This window comes from Delphinus delphis, chromosome 7, assembly GCF_949987515.2.
Source record: "Delphinus delphis chromosome 7, mDelDel1.2, whole genome shotgun sequence".
Classification (NCBI taxonomy): Eukaryota; Metazoa; Chordata; class Mammalia; order Artiodactyla; family Delphinidae; genus Delphinus; species Delphinus delphis.
This window is the reverse complement of record NC_082689.1, coordinates 29,118,374-29,145,884: the sequence shown is the minus strand read 5'-3', so window position 1 is coordinate 29,145,884 and position 27,511 is coordinate 29,118,374. Positions and strand designations below refer to the sequence as shown.

At 42.3% G+C, this 27,511-nt stretch overlaps 1 protein-coding gene across 3 annotated transcripts in view; it reads right to left on the bottom strand.

Moving 5' to 3' along the window:
- Positions 1–12,330: 12,330 nt before the first annotated feature.
- The window catches only part of KLF7 (KLF transcription factor 7), a 108,866-nt gene continuing 93,685 nt past the window's right edge, over positions 12,331–27,511 (bottom strand). For 2 of the 3 annotated variants that reach the window (XM_060016221.1, XM_060016222.1), the window contains exon 5: positions 12,331–14,633. In XM_060016221.1, the coding sequence (XP_059872204.1) occupies positions 14,582–14,633 (52 nt within the window). In that variant the 3' untranslated portion in view covers positions 12,331–14,581. The remainder of the gene's footprint in view (positions 14,634–27,511) is intronic. The other variant, XR_009520114.1, reaches the window with a different exon arrangement.

Here is a 27,511-nt window from a genome sequence, read left to right as displayed (position 1 = left end):
GCTGGCAAGGACCGGGGGTGGGGGCACGCACTTGGGGTGGCTGCAGGAGAGGAGGGAAGAGGGAGGCTGTAGCTACTGTGCTGTCTCTCCTTCCCTGAGCCCAAAGCTGAGGTCCCCAGTCCAAGACTTGTGGTAAGTGTGAGCACCTGGTCCGCTTTCTCAAGGACTAGGATGAGATTCAGATCTAAGAAACTCTGCCCTGAAATGTGCCAGCTTTCTATTAGCACCAACAGTGACAGCCAGCACCTAGTGGGCAAGTAACACGTGCCAGGCCCAACTCTCATTGCCATGGGTCCACTTGTGTCATTCTTGAAACGATCTTCCAGTGGCTCAGAGAGAATGGGACAGTCAACGTGGGGCATAATTCATAATTAGTGTCTGCTTGTGTTTCATGATGCTTTTATATTTATCTTTGAATATAAAGTCTTCCGATGTTTTTGCAACTTATTCTGAACCTGAAGAGGAAGTCCTATTAGAAAGACCTGACAGACACACACACACACACACACACACACACACACACACACACAGACCTGACACAGAAGGAGATGGAAAAGCAGGTCAATTTCTCTATCCGGTCATGGCCATGTTTTTCTGTAGCAGCTAAGTGTTGGGGTTTCGAAGTGTCTCCCCGAGAGAGGGAAGGCTCCCATTCCGGTTAGGTGAAGAGAAAGAAGCCATAGATCATCAGTGTATGAAGAGTTCTACAGGAGAAAACAGCATTATACATAAAAGAAGGTTTATCTCAGAAATACTGCAATGTAGATGATAAAGATTTTCCTTAATGTGCTAAATTGTGCCTTTTGTGAGTGTAGGGATCATATCTGCATATTGCCATTTGCATAACCAGAGCCTAGCCCAGATGTTAGCTAGCATTAAAACATTAATTAATTAAGTGAATTAAAACATTAATTTTTGCTTGATGAATTAAAAGAATGAACAGAGGGCTTCCCTGGTGGCGCAGTGGTTGAGAGTCCACCTGCCGATGCAGGGGACACAGGTTCGTGCTCCAGTCCGGGAGGATCCCACATGCCGCAGAGCGGCTGGGCCCGTGAGCCGTGGCCGCTGAGCCTGCGCGTCCGGAGCCTGTGCTCCACAACGGGAGAGGCCACAGCAGTGAGAGGCCCGCGTACAGCAAAAAAAACCACAAACCAAGAATGAACGGAAAGACGAATAGTTCTTTGAAACCATTCAAATTCTTTTGCTGTTCTATGATTTCTGTATCAAATATTTCTTGAAGTTATATTATCACAGAATTGAAGAAGAGGAAAGGACTTAAGATTCATCTAATTTATTCTTTTTAATTTTCAAGAAAGGAAAAGAGACGCCCAGAAAATTTAACTGATTTGCCTCAGGTCACACAGCCCTCAGGAGGCATAGTTAGAACTAGGAAAATGTTTCCTGACTCCCTCCTCCACTGTCCTTTCCGCCTGAACCCCTTTCATGCTGCTTCAGAGATGGATGGATAAGGAAATTCCACTTTGTCCTTACTGTAATGGAATTATGTTTTTTTTCTCTTATTGCCGCAGCTCTTCTCTTGATTCTCATGGATCTGCCTTAAAATGTTTTCTGATTTTTTTCCCTCCTCCTAAATCTTTTGAAAGGAGATGTAGCAGAAGTGTGGATGGGGAATTGGTTCTGGTAAAGTAAGTGGGTCAGTGCAAGTGTTGGAGTCTATTAAAAATTATGAACATAGAGATAGAACTATTGGCAAGGCCATGTTGGATGTTCCAAGATAATTGACCCCAATATGAAGAGGTTGGCTCTTGGACATTGCACCGGGGCTGCCATCTTTTCCTCCTTCCCCCTCTCAGCTCTGGAAAAATGAACTTTACTTGCCTTACCCCTTGCTCCCCACTTCCCCGCCCCCACCCCCACCCCCAAGCAACAGCTGATTCAGCCAGTGATAAGCCCTAGACCGGAGCCTGGCCAATGAAATTCTTTCTCATGGGAAATTAGAATTGGGACCCTGAGACTATGTCAGTTCCTGTGGGGAGCCAGGAGATGGGTTCTGCAGAGGCTGGAACTAAGGGAGTTACTCGGGGGTGGCTCTGGTGAAAGGTACGTTGGACAGTATACAACGGGTAAGGAAGCAGAGAAGCTCGTTTGTGGAAGGACGAGCAAACAGGCAAAGGAAAACAGAAATGAAACATGAGGGAGGCAAGGACTCTCAGATTCTCTCACGGACTATTTTTCCCACAATGGGTTTTCATGAAATCCTCCTGCAACTTTTTTATTAATCCTTTCATCATGATGCAATTGTAGTAAGTTTTTGTGCTTTTCAAAGAGAGGGTGGCTTTTGAGTTAGAGAAAGAAAAGTTGAGCAGAGGATGGTTTGCTTTTAAAGGGGCAGGTTTGCTTTTAAAGGAGCTGGAAAGGGAATATGACCTGGAGAATGAAGGGAAACGGAAGAGAAGAGAGCCTGCAGAGAGAGGAAGGGGATGGAGAAGACAAGGCACTGGGAGTGCCAGCGCTTGTGAGGCTGGTGAAGCTGAGGGGAGTTGGGTGAAGGTGGCTGCCTTCCAGATACCCCATTGACTCCGTGCCCAGCCAGCCTCATTTTCAACCCCAAGAGCCAATCAGCTGCTCATCACTGCTGCACAGGGAGAGCATCAAAGGGATTTAATAATGGTTGGCAAATGTCAAATTACATTGAATCTAAACCAAATTCCAGACATTGAGGGTTGCGTAGTCATTAACAATCAATTAGTGCACTCCGCTTTCAGTCAAGCATTTTTCACACCCTCCCGTTTGCATGACAAGGAAACACAAGCGTTGCTTCTCTTCCCCTCTGCGGCTGAGCAAGGCATCACTTCTTGAGTTTAGTCAGTGGAGGAACAAACTAGCCCCTGTTCTCATTGTTTTCATTTCCTCGTTTGCTCCCCGACAGCACTTTCAGGAGTGGAAGGAAACATTAAGCGCCATTTGTACATCCCGTTCTGCAAGCATGGGCTAAGGAACGAGACACGGGTCATTTTTTATCTCCTTCTTGGGAATCCTGAAGTAATAAAAAGGTAAAGAGGATGTCAAGAATCATCTAAAATCTTTGCTCTAGTTGGAAGCCAGGGACTCTGGGCTGCTGTCCGTGGAGGAGGGATGCATACCAATTACACACCGAGGGCATTAGGTGAACTCATTTCACCTCTAATGGTCCACGTTCTGATGCAGCAGGATTTCATTCCAGCAACAGAGCCGTAAACATTTACCACAAAACAAATTGTCGCTCTATTGATTGCTGAGTATCTGCTTCTTCCTTCCCTTTCCAAATTAGCTCAGATTTATGGCAATTCTCTTCCTGTTCCCTGAGCTACCTGCCTCATCCCTGGGGTGCTGTGGGTCAGAGGAAGGAGATAAGCAGGAATCTGTATCTGTACATTTTCAGGAAGAGCTTTCACAATCATTTTTAAAATTCCTTCTTTGCTGCTATATTTCCCTGCTAGGTCTTCCACAGGCCTATTTTTAGAACAGCTTCCTCAGAATATATAAAAGCCCATATTCTCCAACTGTGACATGAATTCTTTCCTCTCCTTCAGTTGATAAAATATGGATGTAAAACTGAGCTTAGCTCAAGGGGCTTTGCTGACAGACAGCAGACTCACATGGGCCCCTCCAAGCTCTCAGTCCCAGGGGACTTGTGCTTGAAGGATGCACTTCAATGGCATAAAGGCGGCAAAGGTTTAAGAAACAAATAGGACTTGACCCAGAGAGGGTGTCATTGGTGTCTCAGAAGCCAAGGTCAGGGCCCAGTCTTAAGCCCAAAGTGTTAGGTAAGTTGTTAGGTCCTAGTAACAGGCTGGCATTCCTATGCCCTGGTTAGGACCTCTGCCAGGGACCATCTTAGCAGGGCATGAACTGCCAAGGCCAACTGAGAGGATTGAGTCAAAAGCAACAAAATCAAAACGCACTGTCCCCAAAGAGTTACCACCAGAGGTCTTATCTAAGAAAAGACCCAGAGAAGGTCCATCTCAACACATTTTCAGGAGAAGGGTCCTGGGACTTAACCTGATCAGCTACCTCCTTGGAAGTCACTCAGATGGGGCTTTTCTTTGCTTCGGTCCCTTTATGAAGTCATTTGCCTACACTGTGGCTCCGCAGTGATGGGCAAAGAACTGCCTGCCTGACTCCTTACCCCTCCCCCTTCCTGAGGCCTGAAGTTAGCCACCTACTTGCCTATCCATAGTCCCCATGTCTCTCATCTTCCTTGCACTTAAAGTCTTTTCTTGTGAAAGGTTGTAATACACTCATTCACATTAAGGTACACATCATGGATAAAGTATAGAGTTACCTCTTCCTGGCTAGTTGAAGTTTTAAAATAGGGAAGTGTTTAGGCAAAAAAAAAAATTTTTACTAGTAGAATATCAGGTGCCTGGAAGCTGGTTGGAAGAATATTTTGGGGGCTGAGTTGTGTGTATGTGTGCATGTACAGGTGGTGGGCTGCGGATCCCAGGAAACACGCTGTGAAGGTGAACACATCTTTTGATGCCATGTTTCATAGCATGCATTTGTTTCTAGGCATTGATTGTTGATTGGGGGAGGACACAAGGAAAGGGTGATTTCCTTGCTGCAGTCAACGCCCAGTGTTCAGAGCTCCATTCCCAGAATAATGGCATGACCTGGCCATGAGCCCATCCACTGAGAGTGCCTTGCCCTGAGGGAAGATGGGTGTTCCAAGGATGGGAAAGCAAGGCAGAGAATGCATGCTCACTCCACTCACGGCTGCATTATCTTCCTCCTAAGAGACCTCTGGGTCCTTAAGTAACTTCCCAGTCATCAAATCAGTCTTTATTAAATTTTCACATGCACTTAGTTTTAGATTCAATTTGAAATGTGCTCCAAGGAGCATCATATGGACTAAATAATTAGCTAAAGAGAAATGGTACAGAAAAGATTTTACAGAATGGCACAGAATGATGCCTCTCCAATACCACCAAGAGTAACTGAGTCTTTCAATGTAACACAATTATGTGTGTGTTTATTTTGAATTATACATTTATTTTCATTTATATTTAAAGAGGAAACAAGCAAATCAGTGGTTTCAGGAAATTTTTGCTTAGGACAAAGCTAAAACAGGTATTTAAGATTTTAAAAAGTGGGTCGATTTAAAGAAAAATATTAAGGAAGTATTACAGCAAAGATATCACAAGAATCTTGAGGGCCATACTCAAGTGACTAAAGTTTAAGAAACAACGTCAAGACTGGTTGAGCATTACTGCGTATGCACAACCCTGGGTTGACTCCTGTTCTGCAAAGGACCTGCTGTATGACATTGGGCAGGTTGCCACCTCTCTGAGCCCCGGTATACTCAAGTACAATGGTGCATTGAAGGAGATCTCCAAGATCCCTTCCAATTCTAGCAAGTGATGCTTTATCTCTATTATAGGTTACCGTCTGTGACTAACGGTAAGGAAATTGGGAAATAAAGTCAGTGTTGTCAATGGTGATGTTATTGATAGACACACATAAGCATCAAGTTGGCTCCTGGGTCACCGAGGAACAGTGAGGGGCAGAGGAAAGTCGAGTCAGGGGACCTACGAGCCAGTGCTGTCACTGTGTCCCCTGGGCCTTCACAAAGTCACATGCCCTCTTTCAGTCCTAGTTTCTCTATTTGTGAAGGCAAAGCGTCATGGTTGTGAACGATACCTATTCTATTACTATGCAGTCTTGCTGGATGGCTCAACTGCAGTGTACACGAAGGGAAAATTCTAATCAAACAAATCTTGTTCTTCCCCAACCTTGTAGCTCTTTTTTTTTTTTGCGGTACTCGGGCCTCTCACTGTTGTGGCCTCTCCCGTTGCGGAACACAGGCTCCGGACGCGCAGGCTCAGTGGCCATGGCTCACGGGCCCAGCCGCTCCGCGGCATGTGAGATCTTCCCCGACCGGCGCACAAACCCATGTCCCCTGCATCGGCAGGCGGACTCTCAACCACTGCGCCACCAGGGAAGCCCCCTTGTGGCTCTTTTGTCATTTCAGTATTTTTAAATGTAGTGGGGTGGTATGTATACTTATGTTAATTTTAAGATCAGGCAGAATTTTAAGAAAACAATAGGTTGAATTGACGTTCAAGCCAGTCAGTACTGATAGTTTTGAACAGCTGGGATAAAATGTTTAATGTTGAAGAAGGAATCACAAATTGGCTTATCAAGGGTAACCCAAAAAACTATCATCATTCACCAGTCACCTCAAAATCTCATTTCACTTAAAAGTTTTAATGATCTTCCCTTCTAAACCTATAATCCTAAGTGGAAGATGATCTAGCTATAATAAATTATTTATCAATTCCACCGAGCTCTGCTTTTTACAAGGTTCCTTTCCATTAGCACAGAATTTCCAGTCGGATACATAACCTCAGATTAGAGCTGTCACAAAGCCTATGCACCTTACTCCCCTAGGTTTACCCAGGTTACACTTTCTGACTACTGCCTGTTGAACTAGAATTATACTTACATTTTGCACTTACTAAGTGGCCAAGCTTGCTTCTCTGATCTGTGAGTTGACGAGGAGATAAATATTGCTAGAAGGCAACACAAAGAACTTGCAACTCGCAAACAGGGAGGACACAGCAGAGGAAGTAGAGTCACTCGGGGTAAAGACTGGAGTCATTTAGTTTGGGGGTCAGACAACCTGACAGTCTGGAATCATCCCTGAATTATGTTACACGGCAAAAACGGATGCTAGAAAAATTGTGAAGTGGGTAATGTATTTTTAGACATATTTTAAACAAAAGTTATGTCTCTAAATGTGGAAGCTTCAGTCATCTAGAATATTCACTTATGTAAACCATCTCCTTTCCTTATGGCAAAAATATTAGACTTACCAGCTTCCCCTCTTATCATCTCAGCGGGGTGTAGGTTGTCCCCCACCTAAAATGTTCAATTTGATATGCTTTGACATGTCAGGCTTATTCTTACGGAAAAATAAGCCATGCTCTAAGTAACACTGCAAAACTATCTTATCCTTCCTCGCGCAAAGAAATTTCTAAGCCAATGACTTTGGTTATGAGATGGTTAAATTACTCCGCTAGGCATGGACCTACTAAATGACCAGGGACCAGGAGGTGGGGCTGTGGACTCCAGGGCTGGTTCTCTTCCCACTGGAGCCTGTAGCTTCTTGTCAGCTGGCTTTGGGTTGCCCTTTTGCCCAGCTCACTTGCTTACTTGAAAGATGTGGCCGCAGATCTTTACAACTTTCAAAACCATTTTCCTGGCCCCTGACGCATCTACTGTTCTCTTTCCCTTAAGTTTTATTAGGGTGAGGCCACAAGCATTCAGCCTCCCTTCCCAGCCCCCTGCAACACTCCTCACACCCGTTTTCCTGTTCAGAGATATGCATGTGCCCAGGCAGCAAGTTTGGTCACCATAGTCACGATCTTTAATGTGAAAATTGATCGAAAAGTTTCTCGTCACATTTGTCTGAGGAGGGATAGAAGTGATTCACCACTGCATCCGTTTCCCTAAGTCCAAAGCGTGAAAAGAAAGCTTGAGTAGCACTGTGTCCAGTGTAGGTGACAAATGTGTTCGTTTGTTGCTCCCAGTTAATGATAGCACTTTTCTCGGAGATTCGCCCTGCAAGGGGTGCTGGGATTGTAACAGCAGTTAGGTTCTCTACCTTTCTGCTTACTTGGATGTTCTTTCCTGGAAGTCGTGTGGGGAAGAGAAGATTTTAGTAAGTGTTCTTTTCATTTCTGAGAATTCTCCCTAGGCCTTCCACCTCCCTCTTGTCAGTGTTTGCGGCTGCTTAGATCTGCATCTACCTTCTCGTACTTACGCCTAGCCACCCACATGGCTCTGCCTCTGGTTAGCCTTCTCTTCCCCACCTTGTCACCAAACTCCTATAAATTGATTCCTCAACACCTCACCTCCATTATTCCTTCTCACATTTGCCTTCTTCTGTCCTGCACCAAGCGCTTCAAGTTGCCCTTTCCAAAGCTGCTATCCCAGAACAAACCTTCCCCTTCTCTCACCAAATAAACTGCTTTCAATAAGCTGCTCCTAACCCCCTGAACAAATGACATCCCACAACCCACCTCGTTCGAAAATATTGCTTTTCATACCTCCAACCATTTGCTCTCTACCCCCCCTTAAAGAAATAAACTGTCTTTAGTGTTCCTTCTTATCTGGGTTCTGAGCTACCTCACTGAAACCATAAAATACACACACACACACACACACACACACACACACACACACACACACACACCAACAGCCTCCCAAATGAAGAAAAATACCTAATACAATCTCCTGCCTCCCCTTTTTCTCTCTGAGAAAGAAAGTTCTCCTGAGGTATATAAGGACCCGTTTGGATCTCTCTGAGTATTTTTTTTTCTCCCTGGTGAGATAAGCTAAGGAGAAATACAGTAAGGCATTCCAAGGCCAAACACATTCTACTGTTTATTACACATATTACATTCTTAAATAAAAATGCGTCACATAACATTTTTTGCATAGATATCTTACAATATACCAATTTAAAAAAGAATTATGAAACAGACCAGTAACAAAAATAAATTTTTTCTTCATTAATAATTTTGTAACATTAACATACCACCATCATATAATACAAATAATAGTTTTAAATCTTAAGACTTTTGTACAGCAAAAAAACTTGACAAAGTAATATATTTATATATATATATAAAAAGCTTAAAAAAAATAAAATGTCAAAAAAAGGCATAACCGAGGGCTATAAGACTGGGTACTTCTGTGATATATTATAAATACCAGAGAAGGCCTGAGAGAGAGCATGTGACCGAGGGAGGTGTGGGAGGGGTAGGGCTGGGAGTAGGTCTCTCCAAACACACTTGTTAGACACGTCTGGCAAAAAGAAAACGTACAGTGCAAAAATAAAGTTCTTCAAGCAACTGTTACGAGCATGATAGAGAGTTGAAAGAAAAGTGGCAGTGGCTGGGAGGTTGCATGGTAGGAGGAGGGAGAGGGTGACAGGAGAGAAGGAGTTTGGGGGGCATTTATGGAAAGGAAGGGGGAGGATTCAAAAACATTAAACATTTATTTTTGCCTCTGTGTTAGCAAGGAGATCTTGGCCGTAACAGGTGTATTTTTCCTCCCTGGAATGAAGCAGAAGTGAAAGATCAAGAAATTCAACTAAATCTGGGTTTAGATAGAAAATGCATGCGGAGAAAAACAAAAGCAAAAAGGTTGAGGACCAGCCAGTGAGCCCCAAAGCCTTTCGGGACCTAGATTTGCAGAAATCATTCTGCCTCAGGTCCAAAGGCCTAGGATTAAAATGTCCCCTCTCCCCACCCTCAGCCCCTCCCCTCTACGTGGAACTCCCAGTGTGTTTTCAATATACTGGCAATTATAAGCATCCATCCCCCCCAAAAGATATTAGGCACTGGTGGCTACTCCTCGTAAACGTCAGTAGCCTAACTGTTTTCCTTCTGCGAAGGTACATTAGGTACACGTGCACACGTGTCTAGCTGCGTGCACGCATACCACCCTCATTATTCTGACGTGGGGTGCATTTTATGGCAGTAGACAGAAGCTGGAGTCAAAGCAGTTTACGATTCCAAAGCTCACAGTTGAAAAAAATTGTATAAACAGTCCCCAACAAAGAACGCATCAACCTTCCCTCGTGACTGCTGAGAGGGAGCCCTGTTCGAAAAGAGTATCTCGTTTGGGATATTTGTGAAGTGACGGCCTAGGATTTCTCTCTCCGTTTTTGATACCTGTTTCCCGAGGACTTATACGTAAATGCAAAACACCTGAAGAAGACAGTACTATACTGGAAGGGTGCACGGAAGAAAGTTAATTGCAGCTTTATTTTTCCCTTTTCCAGGATCTATTAGGAATCAACAGAGGAGATTTAAGCCAGTGTTAAAAGCAAGAGAAAACCCTGAAGCCTCAGGCAGTTCATCATGGGATCTCGCATTTACAAGCAGTTTTTGCTTCCTTTGACACATTTTCGTTGTTCCGTCTCAAGTCTTCCCAAAGATCCTCACTGAGGAAAGTAGGCCATCAAAGAGGCATCGATGTATACTCAGGCCAGCCCCTTTTCAAACTGAGATATCACCATGTTTACCGAAATGTAATCCAGACCCGGAATGCAAATTCTCTCCTCCTCCCTCCACCCCACACTTGGCAGTGGCCACTTCCGGAAGATGCCAGAGGACGCTTCCGCAAGTAGATTTCAACCAGGTTCTACTTAACGAATTTTCACTTTGGCAAAGATCTGGGTGCAAAACTGCGGCCAGAAATGCTGGCCCTCATAAGATTTTTTTCAAAAAGAAACAATGAACCTGATTTCTGTAGTTAAATATGTTGCATCTCTGACTTTCCCAACCTTCTTCCTTCTCCTAAAACCAACTCATGCAAAAGAAAAGCCAAAAGCACTTTGCACTATATTTTAGATTTTATGAAGTGACTTCCATAGAGGAAACCATTTTGAACCAATAAAACTAATCACTAAGATTTGTTGTTCTTGCCATTTGAGTTCATTTCTTTTGACTTTGCCGTAGAATTCAGGAGTTGGAGCTATAGGCAGAATGTTCTGAACGCACTGGCTGAGCCACCCTGAAAGTCCCATTTATTTCCCCTTTGATGCAAATAGACATGGCTAATCTGGAAGCTTATCTCAAACTGAGATCCTTAAAAAGAAAATCTTCTCTGGCTTCTAGATTCAAAGAAGAGTTTTTAAAACATAGGAATCAGTTCTGCTAATCATGCGTGAGGTTGGCCGTCTTTTTTTACCCTGTTATCATCAGGCAATCAAAGATGTGAAAAGGGCACAAGAGGTGCAGGAGGGGAGGAGGACAGGGGATACTTGAAGGGCTTTGCAAGGGAGAGCACAGAGAGGAGAGGGAAAGGGTCAGCATGAAGTTCATTCTGGGGGTCTCCGATATTTTTATAAAATGCAGCTCTGTCATGGAATCCAAACATCTCTTTTTCGGGACATAATACTCATCACCACCAGGCATTAAGCTGGGCAATGAACCATCAATGGGGCAGGAGGCCAGTAGCCAGGAGCAGCATTATAATTTCAGGTTTCCACATCTTTGACTTACAGCCGTGTGGTAGGAGAAAGAAGCACAAACTGAAATAAAGAAAACTGTCAATGGCTTCGAAACACTCTTTTCCTATACGTCAAACTCTGAACCCTGGATAAACCGAGCTTGAGAGGACAACCTCAAGAAACACCGTGCCAGGTTTTTCCTTTCAAATTTGAGATCCCCTGGAATGTTGGGCGGTAACAATTTAAATGAGAAAGCGGTTTACTGTATTTCAAAGGTCCGTTAAAGCACTGTTCTAAATAACCTGTCCTCTTGGAAGCAAACTAGCTTCAGGTTATTTCTTGGAAAGCCTGTTCACGCCAGCAGGCTCTTTCCAACCATCTCTGCCGTTTCAGAGATGATGGACACTTGATCACAAATCCATTTCCAAAATGATTGGGGCTACTTGCCCCCCACCCCACCCACCACGGACAGGACTGGTTATCATTCAGAGGTGTCAATCGGGCTAGAGAAGAACAGTTTCAAAGCCATACACTTAGCGCCCACCAAATTCTCAGGCCAGTTCTCACAGTCAACAAATACCTGAAGCAAGCAAGCCAGCCCCACCATCGAGGTTCAGTGCACCCTGCTCAGAGAAAGGTCAGGAGCAGATTACAAAGGACCTCACTGATACAGAAGAGAGAGAAACTGCCGAACATTTCAGACGCTGATGAAGACCAAATGCCCTTCGTTCTGCCACGTTCAAATGAGATCTTTTCAAGACCACAGATGACAACGGGAAGCGAGCAAGCAATGATTACTCTTTTGCATTTTTTTTAAACTTTTTTTTTAATAGAGCCTTGCATTGGTCAGTTCAAAAATTAAATTAAGTATTATAAACCCTTAATAATAATAGCATTTCGAGAGGCAAGAGCAACTCCAGCTGGGCAGAGAACGTTTGTAAATCGTGGCAGCCATGGCTAACGCCATCACTGGTGTGTGCGTGCAGTCATGCTGGAGGCTGCTCTAGAAAGGGAAATCAACGAACCAACAAAACCTGGGGTGTCTAAAGTTTCATCTAGTGCACTGACTGGAGGCGCTACAGTCTAATACAGCTGAGGGACAAGGTCCCTCACACATCCTTCATTGAGAAAGGATGCACCACACATTCAAATATAATCCCATGGTCCGCCCTGATGGACTGGCTACAAATGCACTCGAATGCAGTCGAGAACTATGAGATTGTCAGCAAGCAGTGCTCCAGAAACGGTTTCTAAGTCATGTCTAGTTTTAAATCTTTGGAATAAAACTGATTTTTTAAAATACCCTCCTACTAACATATACATAATTGCCTCTGGCAAATGGGCAGATTTTGTGTGTATGTGTGTTTAGGGTGGTTTTTCTTTTTTTTTTTTGCTGTTTTCTTTTTGTTTGTTTCATTTTTCTTTTTTTTTTTTTCTTTTTTTTTCTTTTTTTTGGTCTAAATTGAAAAAAGGAAAAAGGGAAAGAAAACTTTAAGGGCCGGACCTCAGAATGCCCCAAGTGTCCAATTGGCAGCTACAGCATTTGTGATAAGGAGGCTCCTTTGCCCTCAGACGAGTAGTTTCAACATGTCAGTGAAATCAAAGTTTGCAGAAAGCTGAGAAACCAAATGCCAAGGATCTTGAAGGTTGCTGTCATAAATGTATCTGTGTTTCTTACATTATTATTTCCTTCAAAGACTTCACTTTTGCATCCCAAATAGGTATGGGGTGGCATTTTAACAGTCAATGAGTCAAACAGTCAAGGAGGGCAGGAGGGGAGCCAGCTGGATGAAGGAGCAGCAACCATGGGTGGACCAAATGCCATTTTTGTTTTTTTAGACGTGTCTTGAAGGGATGGTCCCAGAATATACAAAATATACAATCTGCCCTAAAACCACCCCGCTTGCTTGCATAGGCCATTTAATGGTCCTAAAGGCAGTCTTTGGAGTTGAGGCCAGTGCCAGCTAGCTAAGAATGCGGGTAGATGGAGGCCGATATTGGATTGTGTGTGTGGGATGGAAAGTGAGGCATGTAACCCCCTCGGCGTCAGCTTGCAGAGTAAGAGTGAGGCCTCTGTTGATCCCGGGTGCTCTAGGTCACAAGTCATGGTGGGCCTAGCCAAAAAAAAAAAAAAAAATCAGAAATATGTCTCTCTTTTTAGACAGAGCATGAGAGAAATATCTCAACCCTTTCTTTAAATGTCCACCCTTCATTCCCACAATGGCATTTCGAACTGTGTGTTTTAACAAGTGGGGTGATACGACTCAGTGGGTATGAGAGAGGAAGAAAGGGTGATGGTTTTTGAAGTCACTAGACTTGGGAGGCATCCTCTGTTCTCCCCACTCCTGGAAAGAGTGATATTTTTGGCTTTTTGTCAGGTCGTAACCCAGAGTTAGGTTAAATATGCAGCTGCCCTTTGAGACTAGCAACATCTATGCTGAAACTGGTTATAGGTTAGCAATGACATACAGCACAGGGTTGATCACTGTAAGCTGAGGTCAGGATGCCTCAAGGGGGATGAGAAAAGTGTGATGTCCCATCTGATTGGCTGCTTCGAGAGCTGGACATCCAGGTGCCGAGAGAGAGTCCTGGAGAGTTTTAGTCCATGGAGAAAAGATAAAACATTTAAGCTTCCAAATAAGCTTTTCAAGTTTTCGTTAGCAAAAAACAGAGATTAAAAAGAAAAAATCTAGCACTGGCAATAAGGTGAGGCTCAAGGGATATACTGTGATTTATCATCAAGGACTTTATTCTCTTGGCCACTTTGCAGTCATGCTAGAAGTTTCCAGAATCCCTAGTGCATATGGTGTGCAAGAGAGTCAAAAAGTAAGAAAAGAAAACTCCTCCCTGGAGAGTGAAGTCTAGAGAAATGCAGGCCAGAAAGGTGTAAGGAGTTATTCCAGAGTCTGCCGCCACTAAGGCCGTTGGTATCAACTGGATAGATCTCAATAGTACTAAGAAGAACCAAAACTGATCAACAGTTCTGTGAGGAAGTCGGACGCACGGAATAGTAGGACTTTTCACACACAAAGGACAAATAAACCAAGAGTTAATTTTGGCTACCAAACTGCAATTTGGTTTTCTAGGTCATTTTCCCCCAACTATTTAAAAAGAAACATTAGTGCTACACATATGCAACTTTAAGACGTTGTATTCTCCTATCAAGTTGCACTGAGAAGCAAGTTAAATAAGCCCCTCTTACTGCCGTCCACCTGCAGAGACGTCATATCCATTTTCTTTGATTTCCATTGGCAACAGCGGGAAATAATTCCAATAGTGCTGAAGTAAGCAGCCAGACTGCCTTGCTGAGTTCACCTGGTTTCCTTCTTCTTCGTCTTCTACCATCTGGCTAGGGCAAGGCATAAAGAATAGACGTATATATTTTAAATATAGCTGAGTGCATGACAGTGTGTGTGTGCGCGTGTGTTGTGTGTCTATGTGTGAGTGCGTGTATGCGTGTCTGTGTGTGTCTGTGCGTGTGTGTACACAGAGGTTTAATAAGTGAGAACTTTCTTCTGCGAGGCAATGGGTCCCCGCCTGAAGTCCAGCCCCCTGCCTCATGGCATTTCCTTCGGACAATGGCCTGCGCCATGGCAACTGTGGCCTTTAGGTTTTTTAGATATGTCTCTTCATATGGAGGGCAAGATGGTCAGACCTGGAAAAACACCTAGGAAACATAAAAATAACACGGATATTAGAGAGATTTGGGTAAATAACTTAACTTCCATCACCCCTTAGAAAACAATAAGCCCTACCTTAAAGAGAAGCAGTGCATGTGTGTTGAGAAATAAGGTGTGTAGAGAAGGTGAGCTCAGGAGTCAGACTGCTTGGGTTCAAATCCCAGCTCTTCCAATAGCTGTATGACTCTGAGCACCTTAACCTCTCTGTACCTTAATTCCTCCTCAATAAAATGGGGATAATTACAGCACTTACTTCATAGATTGGTTGTGAGGATTAAATGAGATGATCTATGTAAAGTGCTTAGAAAATTCTCTGGCACATGGTAAGATCTCGATGACTATTAACTATTATTATCGAAATTGTCATTATTAAAGAAGAAATGAATGTAAAAGTGTGTTGGAAATGACGTGTCATGCCCGTATAGGGTAAATAAAGAATGATTAGCCTGTACCATTGAATGATGAAACTCTAACATTTCAACACCCAGATTTCAGTCCTAAGCTTTACAGTGGAAGCCCAGAAATGCTGCCTGTGATACCTGCAGGTCTATATAGACACTCTGTATTCAAGTCGAGAAAAAGCTCATGTTTATTAAGGATGGTATCATATGCAGGCATGTGCTAGCTATTTCCCCAATCTCACCCCAATAATATCCTCAGCTGCCTTCCATGGTAAATCTTTGCACCCCTTTTGTATGCATGTGCTAAATAAGGACACTGAGGCTTGGGTCACACAGCCAGTGAGTGGCAGCCATGGGGTGAGAACCCAGGCAGATCTATAAGCCCACTCTTTTGAACTGTTTCTTGGTACCCGACGTCCACCGCTGAGTGCCTTTGTCAGCCTCAGAGCTGATGCAGTGGTTGTTTTCACTCCTTCCCCCTTCTTCTGACACCACCAACTTGATCTTGCCCAGGACAGCAACTCTTTTGCGTTCTCAATTGTATGGGCCTGACCCTCCTCCTAAGGCTGAAGTTTTATGGCCACAGTGATCTGCTTTACTGACAGTCATGTGACCCATAAAAGTCAATGACAGCCAGCTCTGGGACATTTGCTGAAACTATTGGAAGAGAGAAGCTCTCTTTCCACTGGGGCTAAGATACTAATACTGAAGCCCGGAGCTGCTGGTGTCCATATGGCCATGTGGGAAAGAGCCTGCTTGAGAACGAAGTCAACAGAGAAAAATGGGGCCAGGGGGTAGAAAGGAAGAGAGAGTTTCTAGTCCTGTTGAAATACATCTGAGAACCTGGACCCAGCCAAGCCAAAAGGCAAATCCATTTCTATTCTTCTTAGTTATTAGAGCTAATAAATACCTTTGGAAGCTAACATCAGTCTGAATTAGAGTTCTGTACTTATAACTAATAGAGTGGCCATTTCCATATCCCCAAAGCCTACATACAATCTCAGGTTCTGGCTGGAGTCCCAGTGAAGTCAGCACCTCAGACAGCAGTCATTCTTAGCTCTGGGTGTACATCCTCCCTCAGATCCTCTTCTAGAAACTGGCCACCCTCCTACCTGGGAGAATGTTCCCAGGATCCCCTGAGGCCTGAGATAACCCTCACAGTCCAAAACTCTTGTTGGGATATTAGCAAGCTGTCCTGCTCGGGTTAGCAAGGTTTCCTGTTCAGTGCAGAATTTCCCTGTATTTGTTCATTCCCCAAACAAACAAACAAACAACAAACAAACAAAAACCAGCCCTATCCCCTGATCCCAACATTTCTCCACACACCTTTTGTGTTCATTTCATAAACAGGTACACATGCAGGATAGAACCTCAAGGAAATGAAGCAAAACACAACAAAGGTAAAATGAAAAAAAAAAGGGAAAAGTACAGTAGAAAATGATCTAATCCAATAATGTGTTGAATAATAGTAATTCTAACTATAACCACTTATTTCAGGCTCTGATTTGGTATGAGAAAGATACTTGGATAATCCCTTAGAGTTCCATTGAAAGGGGATTTGATTTACTATAAAACAGTGATAAATTTTCCTTAAAAGCAAGTACTTGATGTCACTGGTACAAGAAAAAGCAATACAGCCTGCAGGGAATTTAGTATTTAACTTGCACGACTCTGTCCTGTCCTGAAGGCACACTTAGTACTGCCCACTGCCTCCTCTCTTTCTTTCCCTCCCTCCCTCCCTCCCTTCCTCCCTTCTTTCTTTTCTCCGTCCTTCATCTCAACAGCTTTGAGGAAGAAGATCTAAGCCAGGAAGTTCTTTTTGTAGGTATTTCCTTTTTAAAGTTAACATCCTCACGAGAACTCTATATAAAGACAGTACCATTCTTATCCCCACTACCAGATGAGATACTCATCAAAAAGAGGCAAAGCCAAAATCTGAACCCAAGTAGCCTGACTCCAGAGCCCAGGCTCTTCGCCATATCTGCTTTTTAGGCTGAAAAGAAGGTCAAGCTGAGCTGTCAATTTAAAGAGTCTCTAGTAGGCAGAATAATGGATGGCCCTCCCCAGATATCTACACCTCATCCCCAGGACTTGTGAATATGTTAGGTTCAAAGACAAAGGGGAGTTAAGGTTGTGGATGGAATTAATTTGCTGATCGACTGATCTAAAGATAGGGAGATTACTCTGATTTATCTGGGTAGGCCCAATGTCACCACAAGGGTCTTCAAAAGTGGAAGAGGGAATTAAAAGAGAAAACCAGAGAGATGGCAGCAGGTGAAGGACTCAACAGCTCTGATGATGAAGGAATGGGGTCAGGAGGCAAGGAATGTGGGCAAAGCTGAAAGCTGGAAAAGACAAGGAAATGGATTCTCCCCTTGAGCCTCCAGAAAGCAACAGAGCACAGCCCCCATCTTGATTTTGGCCCCAGTGAGACCTGTGTTGGACTTCTAACCTACAGAGCTGTAAGATAATAATTTATAAAGATAAATAAGGGTGATATAAACTTGTGGCAATTGGTAATGGCAGCAGCTAGAAAACTAATCCAGAAGTTAATTTGGTCAGACCTGAGCAGTAAGGACCTGTAAGAAAGCAACAGAGCAGGTACTAAGAATCCTGCCTGTCCAAAAGAGGCACATGGGGATTTGAGACAGTAAGAAGCAAAGTATAAGTCATGGCAGTACAAAACCTCTTTCTTTTCCTTTCCATATCCTGAGAACATACAGGACAACAGTATTCTTGAGATAGGACTTCATTTGAAATTACCACTCCGTAATGTATGTGTTCCATCCTTTTATTCTGCATTTACCACTTGCCTAGCCTGTGCTGGATATCTAGCAATATATGTACAAGCAACTATCTTTACCCTTCAAGTTCTTTCAGAAAAAAGTAAACCGAATCTTTGACATGGTATGAAATGTAACTGCACCCCTCTTGAATCAAACTAGCATCATTATTTTTTTAAATTCTAGGAAGTACATGATGTTTAGAATTAGACTAGGTGGTTTCTGAACTGGAGATAAAGAAGACTGCAGGGCAAGGAATGTGGGCAGCCTCTAGGAGCTAAGAGTGGTTCTGGCTGATAGCAAACAAGGAAATAGGACTTCAGGCCTACCATAGCAAGAAGTCTTATGATACTCTGAGGAGAGAACCTAGCCAGGCCAAGCTGGATTTCTGACCTACAGAAATATGGGAAGATAAACCACAGGCAGTATGGCCTTTGCATTCAGAGGTCTTCGTTGAAGTTCTCACTGAGTTCCTCCTTTCTTCTCCCAAGCCTGGCAAGCATTCTTGTGATTACGTCTTTGAATTCTTTATCAGCACCATCATTCTTGAGAGATCAAGACAGTGTTACTGAAAACCATAAATCTAAAGAGGGGTGGCTAACATTTTTATAAAACAGTTGAAGAAGATGAGGAATTGATATACAGAGAAGTTCAATAACTTGCCCTAGGATATAACTGTTACAGGACTGCCCTCCAGACTTCCTGAATAAGTCAAATTGTGGTTAACTGATCATCATCAAGTCATTATGACAATCCAGGAATAAGATCTTTCTGTCCAAAAAGGACTTCCGTACTATATGAATAGAAGTAGTTAAGAGGAGGCATCCTTGTCTTGTTCCTGATCTTAGAGGAAAAGATTGCAGATTTTCCCTGCTGTATGGCTGATAGGGTCTTGGTGCTCCGGCCAGGTGCCAGGCCTGTGCCTCTGAGTTGGGAGAGCCGAGTTTAGGACACTGGCCCACCAGAGACCTCCTGGGTCCACATAATATAAAACGGCGAAAGCTCTCCCAGAGATCTCCATCTCAACGCTAAGACCCAGCTCCACTCAACGACCAGAAAGCTACAGTGCTAGACACCCTATGCCAAACAACTAGCAAGACAGGAACACAACCCCAGCCATCAGCAGAGAGGCTGCCTAAAATCATAATAAGGTCACAGACACGCCAAAACACACCCCCGGACATGGTCCTGCCCACCAGAAAGACAAGATCTAGCCTCATCCACTAGAACACAGGCACCAGTCCCCTCCACCAGGAAGCCTACACAACCCACTGAACCAACCTTAGCCACTGGGGGCAGACACCAAAAACAACGGGAACTATGAACCTGAAGCCTGTGAAAAGGTGACCCCAAACACAGTAAGTTAAGCAAAATCAGAAGAGAGAGAAACACACAGCAGATGAAGGAGCAAGGTAAAAACCCATCAGACCAAACAAATGAAGAGGAAATAGGCAGTCTACCTGAAAAAGAATTCAGAGAAATGATAGTAAAGATGATCCAAAATCTTAGAAATAGAATGCAGAAAATACAAGAAATGTTTAAGAAGGACCTAGAAGAACTAAAGAGCAAACAAACAATGATGAACAATACAATAAATGAAATTAAAAATTCTCTAGAAGGAATCAATAGCAGAATAAATGAGGCAGAAGAACGGATAAGTGACCTAGAAGATAAAAGAGTGGAAATAACTACCACAGAGCAGTATAAAAAAAAAAAAAAAGAATGAAAAGAATTGAGGACAGTCTCAGAGACCTCTGGGACAACATTAAATGCACCAACATTTGAATTATAGGGGTCCCAGAAGAAGAAGAGAAAAAGAAAGGGACTGAGAAAATATTTGAAGAGATTATAGTTGAAAACTTCCCTAATATGGGAAAGGAAATAGTCAATCAAGTCCAGGAAGAACAGAGAGTCCCATACAGGATAAAACCAAGGAGAGACACGCCAAGACACGTATTAATCAAACCGTCAAAAATTAAATACAAAGAAAAAATATTAAAAGCCACAAGTGAAAAACAACAAATAACACACAAGGGAATCCCCATAGGTTAACAGCTGATCTTCCAGCAGAAACTCTGCAAGCCAGAAGGGAGTGGCAGGACACATTTAAAGTGATAAAAGAGAAAAACCGACAACCAAGATTACTCTACCCAGCAAGGATCTCATTCAGATTTGACAGAGAAATCAAAAGCTTTTCAGACAAGCAAAAGCTAAGAGAATTCAGCACCACCAAACCAGCTTTACAACAAATGCTAAAGGAACTTCTCTAGGCAGGAAACACAGAGAAGGAAAAGATCTACAATAACAAACCCAAAACAATTGAGAAAATGGTAATAGGAACATACATATTGATAATTAGTTTAAATGTAAATGGATTAAATGCTCCAACCAAAAGACATAGACTGGCTGAATGGATACAAAAACAAGACCCATGTATATGCTGTCTACAAGAGACCCACTTCAGACCTAGGGACACATACAGACTGAAAGTGAGGGGATGGAAAAACATATTCCATGCAAATGGAAATCAAAAGAAAGCTGGAGTAGCAATTCTCATATCAGACAAAATAGACTGTAAAATAAAGACTATTAAAAGAGACAAAGAAGGACACTACATAATGATCAAGGGATCAATCCAAGAAGAAGATATAACAATTGTAAATATTTATGCACCCAACATAGGAGCACCTCAATACATGAGGCAAATAATAACAGCCATAAAAGGGGAAATCGACAGTAACACAATCAGAGTAGGGGACTTTAATACCTCACTTTCACCAATGGACAGATCATCCAAAATGAAAATAAATAAGGAAACACAAGCTTTAAATGATACATTAAACACGATGGACTTAATTGATATTTATAGGACATTCCAACTGAAAACAACAGGATACACTTTCTTTTCAAGTGCTCAAAGAACATTCTCCAGGATAGATCATACCTTGGGTCACAAATCAAGCCTTGGTAAATTTAAGAAAATTGAAACCGTATCAAGTATCATTTCCGACTACACCGTCATGAGACCAGATATCAATTACAGGAAAAAATATGTAAAAAATAGAAACACATGGAGGCTAAACAATACACTACTAAAAAACCAAGAGATCACTGAAGAAATCAAAGAGGAAATCAAAAAATATGTAGAAACAGATGACAATGAAAATAAGATGACCCAAAACCTATGGGATGCAGCAAAAGCAGTTCTAAGAGGGAAGTTTACAGGATACAATCCTACCTCAAGAAACAAGAAACATCTCAAATAAACAACCTAACCTTAAACCTAAAACAATTAGAGAGAGAAGAACAAAAAAATCCCCAAAGTTAGCAGAAGGAAAGAAATCATAAATATGAGATGAGAAATAAATGAAAAATAAACAAAGAAAATAATAGCAAAGATCAATAAAACTAAAAACTGGTTCTTTGAGAAGATAAAATTGATAAAACATTAGCCAGACTCATCAAGAAAAAAAGGAAGAAGACTCAGTTCAATAGAATTAGAAATGAAAAAGGAGAAGTAACAACTTACACTGCAGAAATACAAAGGATCATGAGAGATTACTACAAGCAACTATATGCCAATAAAATGGACAACCTGGAAGAAATGGACAAATTCTTAGAAAAGCACAACCTTCCAATACTGAACCAGGAAGAAGTAGAAAATATAAACAGACCAATCACAAGCACTGAAATTGAGACTCTGATTGAAAATCTTCCAACAAACAAAAGCCCAGGACCAGATGGTTTCACAGGTGAAGTCTATCAAATATTTAGAGAAGAGCTAACACCTATCCTTCTCAAACGCTTCCAAAATGTAGCAGAGGGAGAAACACTCCCAAACACATTCTACGAGGACACCATCACCCTGATACCAAAACCAGACAAAGATGTCACAAAGAAAGAAAACTACAGGCCAATATCTCTGATGAACATAGATGCAAAAATCCTCAACAAAATAATAGCAAACAGCATGCAACAGCACATTAAGAGACTCATACACCACGATCAAGTGGGATTTATCCCAGGAATGCAAGGATTCTTCAATATACGCAAACCAACCAATGTGATAAACTATATTAACAAATTGAAGGAGAAAAACCATATGATCATCTCAATAGATGCAGAGAAAGCTTTCAACAAAATTCAACACCCATTAATGATAAAAACCCTCCAGTAGGCATAGAGGGAACTTACCTCAACATAATAAAGGCCATATAGGACAAACCCATAGCCAACATCGTTCTCAATGGTGAAAACTGAAACCATTTCCTCTAAGATCAAGGAGGAACAAGACAAGGTTGTCCACTCTCACCACTATTATTCAACATAGTTTTGGAAGTTTTAGCCACAGCAATCAGAGAAGAAAAAGAAATAAAAGGAATCCAAAATAGAAAAGAGGTAAAGCTGTCACTATTTGCAGATGACATGATACTATACATAGAGAATCCTCAAGATGCTACCAGAAAACTACTAGAGCTAATCAATGAATTTGGTAAAGCAGCAGGATACAAAATTAATGAACAGAAATCTCTTGCATTCCTATACACTAATGATGAAAAATATGAAAGAGAAATTAAGAAAACACTCCCATTTACCATTGCAACAAAAAGAATAAAATATCTAGGAATAAACCTACCTAAGGAGACAAAAGACCTGTATGCAGAAAACTATAAGACACTGATGAAAGAAATTAAAGATGATACAAACAGATGGAGAGATATACCATGTTCTTGGATTGGAAGAATCAATATTGTGAAAATGACTATACTACCCAAAGCAATCTATAGATTCAATGCAATCCCTATCAAACTACCAATGGCATTTTTCACAGAACTAGAGTAAAAAACTTCACAATTTGTATGGAAACACAAAAGACCCCGAATAGCCAAAGCTATCTTGAGAAAGGAAAATGGAGCTGGTGGGATCAGGCTCCTGGATTTCAGACTATACTACAAAGCTACAGTAATCAAGACAGTATGGTACTGGCACAAAAACAGAAATAGAGATCAATGGAACAGGATAGAAAGCCCAGAGATAAACCCACACACATATGGTCACCTTATTTTTGATAAAGGAGGCGAGAATATACAACGGAGAAAAGACAGCCTCTTCTATAAGTAGTGCTGGGCAAACTGGACAGCTACATGTAAAAGAATGAAATTAGAACATTCCCTAACACCATACACAAAAATAAACTCAAAATGGATTAAAGACCTAAATGTAAGGCCAGACACTATCTAACTCTTAGAGGAAAACATAGGCAGAACACTCTATGACATAAATCACAGCGCAATCCTTTTTGGCCCACCTCCTAGAGAAATGGAAATAAAAACAAAAATAAACAAATGGGACTTAATGAAACTTAAAAGCTTTTGCACAGCAAAGGAAACCATAAACAAGACGAAAAGACAACCCTCAGAATGGGAGAAAATATTTTCAAATGAAGCAACTAACAAAGGATTAATCTCCAAAATATACAAGCAGCTCATGCGGTCAATATCAAAGAAACAAACAACCCAATCCAAAAATGGGCAGAAGACCTAAATAGACATTCTCCAAAGAAGATATACAGATTGCCAACAAACACATGAAAGGATGCTCAACATCACTAATCATTACAGAAATGCAAATCAAAACTACAATGAGGTATCACCTCACACTGGTCAGAATGGCCACCATCAAAAAATCTATAAACAATAAATGCTGGAGAAGGTGTGAAGAAAAGGGAACCCTGTTGCACTGTTGGTGGGAATGTACATTGATACAGCCACTATGGAGAACAGTATGGAGGTTCATTAAAAAACTAAAAACAGAACTACCATATGACCCAGCAATCCCACTACTGGGCATTTACCCTGGGAAAACCATAATTCAAAAAGAGTCATGTACCACAATGTTCATTGCAGCTCTATTTACAATAGCCAGGACACGAAAGCAACCTAAGTGTCCCTCGAGAGATGAATGGATAAAGAAGATGTGGTACATAAATACAATGAAATATTACTCAGCCATAAAAGAAACAAAATTGAGTTATTTGTAGTGAGGTGGATGGACCTAGAGTGTGCCATACAGAGTGAAGTAAGTCAGAAAGAGAAAAATACCATATGCCAGCATATATATATGGAATCTAAAAAAAAAAAAAAAGGTTCTGAAGAACCTAGGGGCAGGACAGGAATAAAGATGCAGACGTAGAGAATGGACTTGAGGACACGGGGAATGGGAAGGATAAGCTGGGACGATGTGAGAGATTGGCATGGACATATATACACTACCAAATGTAAAACAGATAGCTAGTGGGAAGCAGCCACATAGCACAGGGAGATCAGCTCGGTGCTTTGTGACCACTTAGAGGGGTGGATACGGAGGGTGGGAGGGAGACGCAAAGTGAGGAGATATGGGGATATATGTATATGTATAGCTGATTCACTTTGTTATGAAGCAGAAACTAACAAACCATTGTAAAGCAATCATACTCCAAAAAAGATGTTAAAAAAGAAAAATTAGACTAGGTCCCTCACCACTGAGGTTTTATTGAAATCCAGTACACCAGCAAGATACTTAGCCATGATTAATTTATATTTATTAATTTATACTTACTGAGTTCCACATAGGAATAGTAAAGTAAAAAGTAATAAACTCAGCATCTAGAAAGGCAGAATCAAATAATTGTAAGGGTAATACACCCCCAGAGGGTATTTGTGACTCTACAGCAGTCAGATGACCTTGAATAAGAAGGTCCTTAATGATTGAAATTTGTTCATTACAGAGAACTAGTCAAACCCCTATTGTAGTTTCTGCTGCTTATGAAAAAGGCCCACTAAAGTCACATGGGCATTAAGCTGATAGCAATCCTCTAGGGCACTGAAGGGCCAGATAGGGGTTGGTATTTGTCACCACCTCTTACTGAGCTGACTTAGAGATCAAAGATCAAAATGCCTCCTCTAAACTTCCCAGGATCTTGGAGGTACTACCCCGGGAGCAGTCTCCCTGGATTATATCTGCATATGACCACCTGTGGAAACAGCCCTGACAACCACCATCAGCAGCCTCATGCTCTGTGGGCTGAGAAAGAAGATTCAGCGCTGTAAGCAGCTGATCACTGAGTGGGCTGCACTGTTGAGTTTGACGGTAAGAAAATGGCAGAGTCACCTCACTGCTTTCTCCTCTAACCCAAACCTGAAGCCAGAGGTCGCAAAACCCAATGTCTTCAGGGGCCAGGCAGATAAAGTAAATGGGTGCAATGGGTGAAGTGTAAGAAACACACAGCACTGTTAAGCTATGTGATTCCACTTCTGATAAGGCATGGATTAAGAGGACATAACGAGAAGTGTGATGATATACGGCGAAGGATGCTCTGCCTTCTCACTGGGGAGACTGTGGTGGGGGAGGAGGGACAGTGAGAAATGAGTGACCACAGGGCCATCACTGAAAGGTAGTGATGACTCTTCAGCGCCAGAAAATCACGGCCACGTGGGAATGTGAGCCCACTGTGACCAGATCTTCCGCGTTTTTCAGACAAAGCCAGGAATAGAGATCTTTGTGGCACTTAGCAATTTTAAATGTTAGCAAGACAAAGAAAAACTCATGTATGTTTAATCTACCCTTCAGGCAAAATAAAAGTATAAGTTAGACTTATACTTTTTTGCATCTAGAAATGCAGAATCAAATAATTTGGGCTCCAGGAGGTACCTGCTTTAAGGACAAGAAACCCTAATCCTAGTTTGGCCTCTAGGCGGTCTGATTGCTAAATTAAACGAGGCAAGAGATAGGTTTCTTGGGCTCATACACCCTTTGGGCCCAATAGGCTTCAGTGTCCTGCTAAGGGCTACAGATGCCCTCTGTTTCTGAAGGTAAAATCTTCTAAGGAATGCCAAGTCCCCGGTCGCTCCAGGCTTTCCTTCCATCGGCTTTGGGACCACTCCAATTCCCCACGTCACCTCCCAGACCTGCTCTATTCTTAGTATAATTCCTGCAACTGAAGTACAAGGTGCTGCCTGTCAGGACACATGAATGAGACTCCTCCCCCTGATTTCTGACACTGTTGAAATGCACTGACTCTTGGTCCATGTCACAGGACTCTGAGCTACTCACCAGCTCCCCCAAATACCACGTCACAGAATTTGTACCACCTGTTCCTCAAATTTCTAACTCCAGAAACCAGAGTATATTTCAATGAGGAAAATAAAGCAAAAGACTAACCAAATTACCCATCCCTGACATCTCCTTCACTGAAATATCCAGTCGGTGTGAAATATTTCTCCATATAAATCACACAAATGGTCAGGTTTAATCCTAATGTGTCAAGTGCTGGACAGTTGCATACTGCTTAGTAACTCGGTGGACCTAAAGAGAGGAATACTAACTCTGGCAATTTCCCCAGATTTCCCCAGATGCACCACCTCCAAGTAATAGCCTCACCACCCTTCAGGGCAAGGCGACTCGTGTGTACCTACTACCACCACCACACTTCGACAACTCACAAAGGATCCTCTTCATCCCCACTGATATAAGGCTCTTCCTCAAAGGGCTGTGGTCAAAGAGTCACCATCTCTATAACTTCTTTATTAGTAGCCAGGGTTAGAGAGGAATGAACTTGAGATGGGAGTCGAGAGATGATATCAAATAAGGAGAAACATCACTGAAATATAATCTGTAGAAGAACAGCTGCTGATTCACATAAATTTAGGGGGACTTTGAGGTAAAGGGATAGAAATGAAAAAACAGGTTGTGTTTTTAGGTAGCAGAAGAGAGCTCCAAGGGAATGAGAGACAATAGCTTCATGGAATGTACTTCCTCAGCCCTGGGGTGGGAGGTTATCTTTGGGCTCCAGGAGGCATGGGGGGCTTTATTTAGTTCTTCAAGAATGAAGATAAGAGGAAAATAGCCTCTTCAGGAAAAAGGAAAAAAAAAAAAAAAAGGAGGAAAAACCTGAATACTCCTTTATAAGCATCTTAAAGGAGCTCTAAGCCAAGTGGCCACCCATGAGATTTGGCCACTCTTGCCCTGCTCTCCAAACAAACAGGCACTACTCCAGAGGAAGGTCTGGTGAGGGAGGTGCCGGCACAGTGATGAGGGGGGCAGGATGGGAAAACCATTGCATTTCCTCCGACAGAGAGCCAGGCCTCTGCAGACATCCTGCTCACCCCTCCTGCCAGCCTGTGAACTGCTGGCTGAGCCGGGGAACCCTGAGGCTTTCAGGGCTTTTATCGTATTAGAAGCATTTTTCTCATCATAACCGAGACCTTTAGTAGTGCATTAAAAAGATGGTTAATTTTCTTAAGCTTCCTTTTAAACACAGAAATAGGATTAGAAGGCTAACATGCTCAGATGCAAGCCCATTATTTGATTATGTCTAAACCTAATCCTGCCTTCACCTTGGCCTGCAGAGTCTCCATTTTGGGGTTTATTGGTTGATAATGCCAGGGCTGTCAGATACTATTACTTGCGTAGAATCTGCTGCTACGTGCTCTTTCTTCCACTATCAAATGCTGAAGGTTTGAAATTGAATTATAGGATAAGTTCTCAAAGCCTCACCAACTTTTAGAACTTTGTACCTATTTTCAAAGAAGAAAGGATGGTCCAGGCCCCCCAAAGAATGGGAACTCTCTTCAGCAAATTCATTTCTAACAGTGCTTCGAAGAAAAGCCTTATAATTCACCTTCCCTCCATTAAGCAGGCTTT